Raw genomic sequence first — 9,743 nt, forward strand, 5'->3', positions numbered from 1 at the left:
AGCGCTTGCGAGGCAACCACTAGGCAGCAGCAGTTTTAGGGAGCCTAGCCCAAGAACTCCTTACTGAATAGGTGATAGCTTACTGATTAGAAAGAGCAGACATTTAACCCCTTGAGAACCAGAGGTTCATAACCCCCTTGTGACCAGGCGATTTTTTACAATTCAGTACTTTGCCACATTAATGATTTATTGCTCGGTCATACAACTTACCCCCCAATTTAATTTTATCTCCTTTTCTTTGGCACTAATAGAGCAAAACATGTTTTATTAATTTTAAAAGATTTTTTTTTTTTATTTCCCTCCCTCCTCCCTTAATTAGCCCTACGTGTGATCCATACACTACAGTACCTTCTCATAGGCATCAGCCACTCCTCGGGACAGTTAAGTGACTAGGCTGTCCCCTGTACAGTGCTGCTCTAGATTTGTGGTCTCTGGCATGAATAATTTGCATTGAAAAGAAACAAATCTGGTTGGCTGTTTGTGGCTCCCCCTCCTTTTCTGAATTTGAACCCCAGTCACCCAATGACCAACTGCAGCAGAACTTAGGCTTGCACCATTAACAGTGCAAGAATGGCAGCAATTAGATATACCCTTGCAAATCAATAGGTGAATTTTGATTGGCTTTTGTAGGCTACACCCACTTTTCTGAATATGAACCCCAGTCAACCAGTGACCAACTTTGCAATGCTTGAGAACCCTACCATTAACAGTGTAAGAATGGCTGCAGTTTACATTTTCCCAGTGAAATTTGTATTTGTCTCCACCCACTTATGTCCCAGCATTGCCCGCTTATGTATTTTGCTGGTAATCGCTACGGCCCCTTTTTCTAGCCCTAACACACAATTACTTAGGGCTTGATTCACTAAACCGTGATAACTCAGTTATCAGGTGTTAAGGCTTTGCACGTGCAAACGTGAGTACTAAGTAGTTTGCACATGGAAATTTTATGCCGTTCACGTGCTATGTTTTAGTGCGCGAACGATGTTCCGCGTCGCACGCTAAGTGCGGTATGCCATTGAAATCAATAGCGCTTCGCCCAGTCAGTAGATAGAGTTTGGTAATTAAATTATGAATGGTGCTTACATTAACATGTGCGGTACTGTAACGCTGCACGCGCTAAAGTCTGACACGCACGCATAATGATATATATACAGTAATAGTTCAAGATATACATTCCACTCGCGAGATCTGCAGTGACTTTGCATGCTAAGTGTCATTATCACGTGAAGTCACTGCAGATCACGATACTTTGCGCACAAAGCATTTGTGCACAAACCTTTACGCGCATGTTAGCATGTGCAAATCGGCTTTTCACTGCCGTGCTAAGTGTTAGCATGACTTTGTGAATTGAGCCCTTAATGACCAAGTTTGTGAGCTTTGCGGTTATTGTCATCAATAATTTTCATTGAAATGAAATAAATCTGATTGGCTGTTTGTGGCTCCACCCCCTTTACTGAATTTGAGCCCCAGTCACCCAATGACCAACTGTACCAGGTTTGAGGCTTGTGCCATTAACAGTGCAAGAATGGCAGCAATGAAATATTTCCCCTTGAAAATCATTAGGTGAATTTTGCTTGGCTTTTGTAGGCTCCACCCACTTTTCTGAATATTAATCCCAGTCACCCAACGACCAACTGTGCAAAGTTTAAGAACCCTACCATTGATAGTGTAAGAATGGCTGCAGTTTACATTTTCCCAGTCAAATTTGTATTTGTCTCCCCTCCCTTTTCGGTTATGGGAATAAAAAGTATCCTACTGTATATGTTATTCCAGGTAATGTACTATGTGTGTGCCAAATTTCATTCAAATCCGTTCAGCCATTTTTGCGTGATCGAGTAACAAACATCCAAACATCCAAATGTTCCCATTTATAATACTAGTAGACAGAGGTAAAAATCCACTACTTTTGAAGGAGTTATAGTCAGAGTCGTAGTAATAAAAACGTCAATAATTTTTATTGTGCACATTCGAGAATGCATTTGAAGGCTTGAGCCGCTTCCTCAGACCAATACAGTGGTGTGAAAAACTATTTGCCCCCTTCCTGATTTCCTATTCTTTTGCATGTTTGTCATACTTACATGTTTCTGCTCACCCAAAACCGTTAACTATTAGTCAAAGATAACATAACTGAACACAAAATGCAGTTTTAAATGATGTTTTTTATTATTTAGTGAGAAAAAAAACTCAAAACCTACATGGCCCTGTGTAAAAAAAGAAATTTACCCCTGAACCTAATAACTGGTTGGGTCTTCCTTAGCAGCAATAACTGCAATCAAGCGTTTGCGATAACTTGCAACGAGTCTTTTACAGCGCTCTGGAGGAATTTTGGCCCACTCATCTTTGCAGAATTGTTGTAATTCAGCTTTATTTGAGGGTTTTCTAGTATGAACCGCCTTTTTAAGGTCATGCTACAACATCTCAATAGGATTCAGGTCAGGACTTTGACTAGGCCACTCCAAAGTCTTCATTTTGTTTTTCTTCAGCCATTCAGAGGTGGATTTGCTGGTGTGTTTTGGGTCATTGTCCTGCTGCAGCATCCAAGATCGCTTCAGCTTGAGTTGACAAACAGATGGCCGGACATTCTCCTTCAGGATTTTTTGGTAGACAGTAGAATTCATGGTTCCATCTATCACAGCAAGCCTTCCAGGTCCTGAAGCAGCAAAACAACCCCAGACCATCACACTACCACCACCATATTTTACTGTTGGTATGATGTTCTTTTGCTGAAATGCTGTGTTACTTCTACGCCAGATGTAACGGGACACGCACCTTCCAAAAAGTTCAACTTTTGTCTCGTCGGTCCACAAGGTATTTTCCCAAAAGCCTTGGCAATCATTGAGATGTTTTTTTTAGCAAAATTGAGACGAGCCTTAATGTTCTTTTTGCTTAAAAGTGGTTTGCGCCTTGGAAATCTGCCATGCAGGCCGCTTTTGCCCAGTCTCTTTCTTATGGTGGAGTCGTGAACACTGACCTTAATTGAGGCAAGTGAGGCCTGCAGTTCTTTAGATGTTGTCCTGGGGTCTTTTGTGGCCTCTCGGATGAGTTTTCTCTGCGCTCTTGGGGTAATTTTGGTCGGCCGGCCACTCCTGGGAAGGTTCATCACTGTTCCATGTTTTTGCCATTTCTGGATAATGGCACTCACTGTGGTTCGCTGGAGTCCCAAAGCTTTAGAAATGGCTTTATAACCTTTACCAGACTGATAGATCTCAATTACAGTACTTTTGTTCTCATTTGTTCCTGAATTTCTTTGGATCTTGGCATGATGTCTAGTTTTTTAGGTGCTTTTGGTCTACTTCTCTGTGTCAGATAGCTCCTATTTAAGTGATTTCTTGATTGAAACAGGTGTGGTAGTAATCAGGCCTGGGGGTGACACAGAAATTGAACTCAGGTGTGATAAACCACAGTTAAGTTATTTTTTAACAAGGGGGGGGGGGGGGCAATCACTTTTTCACACAGGGCTATGTAGGTTTGGAGTTTTTTTTACTCGCTAAATAATAAAAACCATCATTTAAAACTGCATTTTGTGTTCAATTATGTTATCTTTGACTAATAGTTAACGGTTTTTGATGAGCAGAAACATTTAAATGTGACAAACATGCAAAAGAATAAGAAATCAGGGAGGGGGCAAATAGTTTTTCACACCACTGTAGTTGTGCCTTTAATTAGGTGCAGCTAGTCCTGGGCGCCGTATGTGCCAAGGTTGTCCCTTATCATCCCCGACCTTCACACTAATTATGGAAACAATGGCGAGCAAGATAGATGGCAACCCTGCAATTATAGGTATTTCTTACCTTGGCATCTCCCATAAAATTGGGTTGTTTGCACCATATTTAGCAGTGACATATCAAGTTAACTCTCTCCCCCACCTGATGAATAGCCTGTCCTTTTTATCTAAAGTGTCCTACTATAAAATAAATTGATCCAAAATAGAAAAAGTTTATTGCATATGGGCAGCACGGTGGCGTAGTGGTTAGCGCTCTCGCTTTGCATTGCTGGGTCCCAGCCAGGTCAACATCTGCAAGGAGTTTGTATGTTCTCCCCGTGTCTGTGTGGGTTTCCTCTGGGCACTCTGGTTTCCTCCCATATCCCCAAAAATACAATACAATACATACTCTACACCATATAGACATATGACTATGGTAGGGACTAGATTGTGAACTCCTTCGAGGGACAGTTGGTGACAAGACTATATATACTCTGTACAGCGCTGCGGAAGATGTTGGTGCTATATAAATACTAAATAATAATAATATGGGCCCTGATGTCAAACACTTGGGCCCATATGCAATTCACATTTTCTCCTAGGTGAAATTTTCAAACTTGTCAATAAAATGCCTTTAAACCACCAACAATTAAACAAATACTCAAAATAATGTTTATAGTACTTTTTCACCTAAGTTTTGGTACTTTTTCCATTGCAAAATCCTAAACAGTTGTTATAAATCGAAGATGAAAAATTATCTCCTAGGAGAAAACTCAGGTGAAAAAGTGAATTGCATAGGGGCCCAGGGCTCATGTGCAATTCACTTTTTCTCCTACGTTTTCTCCTAGGAGATATTTTCACGCCTTATCATTAAAAAGACTTTTAAACCACCAGCAAGCGAGAAAATACTCTGAATAATTTTGAAAAGCACTTTTTCACCTACTTTTGAGTACTTTTTTTTTTTCAATTGCAGAGTGCTGACAAGCTATTTTAAACAGAAGATGAACAAATATCTCCTAGGAGAAAAGTTTGGAGAAAAGGGCCCATATGCAATTTACTTTTTCACCTGAGTTTTCTCCTAGGAGATAATTTTTCACTTCGATTTAAAATAACTTTTCAGCAATTTTCAACTAAAAAAGTACCAAAACATAGGTGAAAAAGTACTATCAAAATTATTTTGAGTATTGTCTTGCTTTCTGGTGGTTTAAAATTTTCACCTAGGAGAAATCTCAGGTGAAAAAGTGAATTGCATATGGTCCTTGGTACAGGATAACTTCCCCTTTTCCCGGGAAAGAGACTTGAGACAATGGCCTCAATTCACTAAGCTCATGCTGGAGATAATAAGGCAAGTGTAATGATCTGCTCAGCTGCCTGTGCAGGCAGGCAGCTTTTTGACCATTGTTTAGGTTTGCATACTGCAGGACTCTGGAAAGGAGAGCTTCTGTCAGTTTTGCAGCTTGTGTTTGCTGAGGAATTTGCATACGTTGTCGTGCAAATTGCCTGGCCACATTTATTGGAGGCGTGTACTATAAGTACTATGTGTTTCCCACAATGCTTGGCTGGTCATAAGGATTCCTTCCTGTGAAACACTCCTGGAGGAGTGTCAGCCTTACTCTTTGTTTGAAGTTCAGCTTAGAGTAATTTCTGAAACTGCGCTAGGCAGGTTCCCCTAGTACAGTTAGGATTGCTTATCTGTTTTGTTTGTTCTGTTGCGATTGTCCTGTCCCAGCGGTGGTCGACAGGAAATCGTTCTGATCTCTGTTCTTGGAGTATAGCTGGTGCAGCGGTTGCTACCAGCTATCTCTTCTGATCTGTCTCACTTGGATCGCACTAGCATCTTGCGCTAGCGCTGTGGATCCTTCTGTTCTGTCTCCTTGGATCGCGCTAGCCACTTTCCGCTAGTGCTGTGGATCCTTCTGTTCTGCTACTCTGTACCTGGATCGCGCTAGCCACTTTCACTAGTGCTGTGGATCCTTCTGTTCTGCTACTCTGTCTGCCTTGATCGCACTCGCCTAGCGCTAGTGCTGTGGATCCTTCTGTTCTGCTACTCTGTACCTGGATCACACTAGCATCCTGCGCTAGTACTGTGGATCCTTCTGTTCTGTCTTCCTGGATCGCGCTAGCCACTTTCGCTAGTGCTGTGGATCCTATCCCTCGCTTGTCCCTGTTTTCGTGTGTCTGTCTTGTCTGCTACGAACGCTTGCTGGAGGCTCAGTGAGGTAACCGTTAAGCAAGCGCTCGCGTCCTCTGTTACATGTTTGTCTGTCAATGGTTAGTTAGGCGTGCTTGTCTCTATTGTGCTTATCACGTGGAGACCGTGCATGAACGCGTGCACTGTTGAGAATGAGTGCGGTGTTCGCGTTCAGTTAGCGTTTGTTATTTTCCATATCTCCTCATTGTATGATTTGCTGTGCCTTTGCTATCCTCGTATTCTGTTCTGATCTGCCTTGTGTCACTTTTGGCAATCGCCTTTCTTGCGGTTGCGTTTCTGTTTCGTATCTGCTGTTGTGTGTGCGCTGTCGCGGGGTGGCAACTAGATTGGCGCACACACATACAACCTGTCCCTTTGCTCATTCTCATTCGCAATCGCTTCTCTTGCGATTGCTTTCTGCGATTCGTACAATTCCTGTCTGGCATCTGTGGAGGTACAGAGGATTGGTTCCTCTGCACTCCTCAGCGCCATCTTCCGACAGGAATTTCCCTCTACGGGTGCGTAGCACCTTTTGCTGGGTTCCTGCAATTATACGCTTGTGGAGGATTTCCGCCGTATCAGCGCACGCGTTGTGCGCTGATCACAGAGAAAGTTCCACAATCGTTACAGCAAGAGAAAACTTACCTTCACAGAATGAGAGAGTTATCCTATCTCTTCATTCCTTACGTTACCTCCTCTGTAGTTAATTTACCTCCTCTGTAGTTGATTTACCTCCTCTGTAGTTATATCCACACGCAGTTAATTAACCACCCTAGCGTTCTGGACGAGCTGAGCTCGTCCAAGAAAAAGTTGCTGCTAGTGTTTCGGACGAGTTCAGCTCGTCCAGCACTTCCCCCACTCACCGCTGTGCAGCGCGTGCATTTGGCCGCTGGGCTCTGATCGCCGGTCCCCGGCTCCCCCGATCCTCTGGTCCCCGCTCCCCTCTTCTCTCCGCAATTCTCCGGAGATCCGGCAGTCAGGGAAGATGGTGCAGCCCAGCCACTTCCTCTGACGCCGGCTCCTGCGCCCCCCAGTGTCCACATCATTAGATTACATAGGGAAACAAACTCTATGTAATCCAATCTTGCTACTGTAATTCAAAAAGTTGTTTGCACAAACACAAACACCTGTCAGCTCTCAATAAAAGCCCTGAACCGTTACTGCCTCTCCCTCTTACAGAGTCCCCAGCGTCCAGTGTTAGTCTGTTGTCAGCTATCATCTGTGATTTCTGTGCGATTTCTGTGCGATTACTGCTTTTTTCCAGCCTTAGCTTCGTTCATATTACTGTCAGATTGCGTATTGCTTTCCGTCTTTTTCAAGACGCTGTGATCCCTGTGCGTTTGCTTTTGCTGTTTTTTTTTTTTGTCGCTGCCCGTGACCCCGTACCCTGCTTGGGGTCATGGCCTCGTCCTCCCGGAGGCGTGTGCGTGACGAGGAGTTGCTGGATGTCCTCGAGGCAAGCGACAGCGAAGACGAGCTCCTAGAGGAATCGACAGACAGCGAGGTTCCCGGTAACCTGTCTTCGGAGACGGAGACCAGTGATGAGGAAGCCGAGGAGCCAGTGACGGTCGCACGCACCTGGTGTGAGCTGGGGAGCCCCACTCGAGCTCCGCCACCCAGGTTCCCCTTCACAGGGGCACCCGGGCAGAAGATCGCGTGCAACGAGAGTCCGCTGTCCTTTCTGGAGCTCTTCCTGACTGATGACGTCATCCGCAAGATCGTTGAGGAGACGAATCGCTATGCAGCGCAACACCAGCAGGAATCTTCTCTACCCAGGTTCTCGCGGAGCAGGAAGTGGGAACCTGTGACCAGCAATGACATCTGCATGTTCCTGGGGCTCGTCATCCTCCAGGGAGTTGTTGGTAAGCCGCTGCAGAAGTGGTACTGGACCACTAATAAGATCCTCAGTACGCCCTTCTTTGGATCTGTTATGTCCGAGCCACGGTACACCCTCATCATGAAGTATTTGCACTTCGGAAACAACGAGGAGTTTGATGAGGCCACCCATCCCGCACCCAAGCTGAAAAAAAATTGGGACCTATACCAGATGATTGTTGCGAACTTCAAGGCTGTGTATGTTCCAGATCGCGACATCACGGTTGACGAAAGCCTCATGGCATATAAGGGGAGACTGAGCTGGGTGCAATTTATTGCATCAAAAAGGGCACGCTTTGGGGTGAAGTCGTTTATGCTCTGTGAGGCCAAGTCCGGGTACATCTGGAACTCTGTAATTTACACGGGCAAAGGCACCAAATTTGCCCCTCAGTTCAGCCAGTTTGGGTGTGCCACCTCCTCTGTCCTAACCCTAATTGAGCCATTGCTGGATCAGGGGTACTGCCTGACGACAGACAATTTCTACAGCTCCCCTGAACTTTTTGATTACCTGGTCCAGCATAAAACCGATGCCTATGGTACCTTGAGGGCTAACCGTCGCAATCTGCCGCCGGCCTTTTCTGCCAGGAAGCTGAAGAAGGTGGATGTCGTTGCCTGGCAGAAAGGCAAAATGATGGCTCTGAGGTGGAAGGACAAACGTGATGTATGTGTCCTCAGCACTATTCATAATGCCGAGACTGTCCGCACCACCAACAGGAGTAAACAGGAGGTGGATAAACCCAAAGCCATACTGGATTACAACAACACTATGGGGGGTGTGGACAGGGCTGATGGAGCAATGACCTTCTACCCGGCTGTCCGCAAGCAGCAGCGGAAATATTATAAAAAAAATTTCCGCCACTTACTTGAGCAGTGCTTGTGGAATGGCTATGTGCTATACAAGAAAAGCTGTGTAAGGCCTGTACCCCACCATGACTTTGTCTGGCAGCTGACGGAAGCAATATGCATGAAGTACCCCCCACCAGAGTCAACATCTAGACCGGGGCGCAGGGCATCATATGTCGTGAATCCGGCACGGCTTTCAGGGAGACACTTTGTGGAGTACTTGCCACCGACCCCACAGAAAGCAAACCCTACAAGAAGGTGCGTTGTTTGCTGCAATAAGAAGGACAAGGATGGCAAAAAGATGCGGAAGGAGACCCGCACTTATTGCCCGGACTGTGACGTGGCACTTTGCGCATTACCATGCTTCAAGATCTACCACACTAAAGAAGTGTTCTAAGGTACACTTGTACCCTGTATAATTTTGTTTCTGCCTTCATTTATTCATTTCTGCATTGATTTATTTATTTCTGCATTTTCTTTATATTTCTGCATTGAGGAAAAATGCAAGGTATTTCAGTTTGTCATTAATAAATTTTATTTTATTTTTGACAAGAATTAGTGTTTGACACTTTTATTATACTCAGAATGTATACTAAACTCTTGCTTGGCTCATGACAGGAGATAAGCTTAGTGAATTGAGGCCAATGACCCATATGAAATTCATGTTTTCACCAGAGTTATCTCCTAGGAGATAATTTTCATCTTCTCTGTAAACTAAATTTACAGCATCTTACAATTGAAAAAGTACCCCAAAAGTTGATGAAAAGGTACTATCAAATGTATTTTAAGTATTTTCTTGCTTGCTGGTGACTTAAAAGGCATTTTATGACAAGTTGTAAAATATCACCCAGGAGAAAACTCAGGAGAAAAAGTGAATTGCATGTGGGCCCATACATGGATGTAAACTATCAGAAAAAGCCTGCAGACCATACAAACAGTGATGATCGTTATCAGCTGATAATGATTACATGAAAGTTTGCATATATTTTTGCAATGATGCCTATACGTAATTGTGATTTGTAAATTGATTTTGTATAATCATTTGTAATTTTTGTGTAATTTTTGACAGAATTTTTGCAGACTTTAGGTGCCAATAGCAAGGCCCCCATACATGCTATTGTCACCAAAATT

General features: G+C 44.0%; 1 protein-coding gene across 1 annotated transcript in view; it reads right to left on the reverse strand.

Annotated features, from left to right (window-relative positions):
• Positions 1–3,799, reverse strand: part of LOC137532846 (vomeronasal type-2 receptor 26-like) — a 64,206-nt gene extending 60,407 nt beyond the window's left edge. The window contains exon 1 of the mRNA XM_068254198.1: positions 3,792–3,799. Coding sequence (XP_068110299.1) covers positions 3,792–3,799 — 8 coding nt within the window. The remainder of the gene's footprint in view (positions 1–3,791) is intronic.
• Positions 3,800–9,743: the final 5,944 nt, after the last annotated feature.

Source organism: Hyperolius riggenbachi, chromosome 1, assembly GCF_040937935.1.
Source record: "Hyperolius riggenbachi isolate aHypRig1 chromosome 1, aHypRig1.pri, whole genome shotgun sequence".
In the NCBI taxonomy this organism is placed as follows: Eukaryota; Metazoa; Chordata; class Amphibia; order Anura; family Hyperoliidae; genus Hyperolius; species Hyperolius riggenbachi.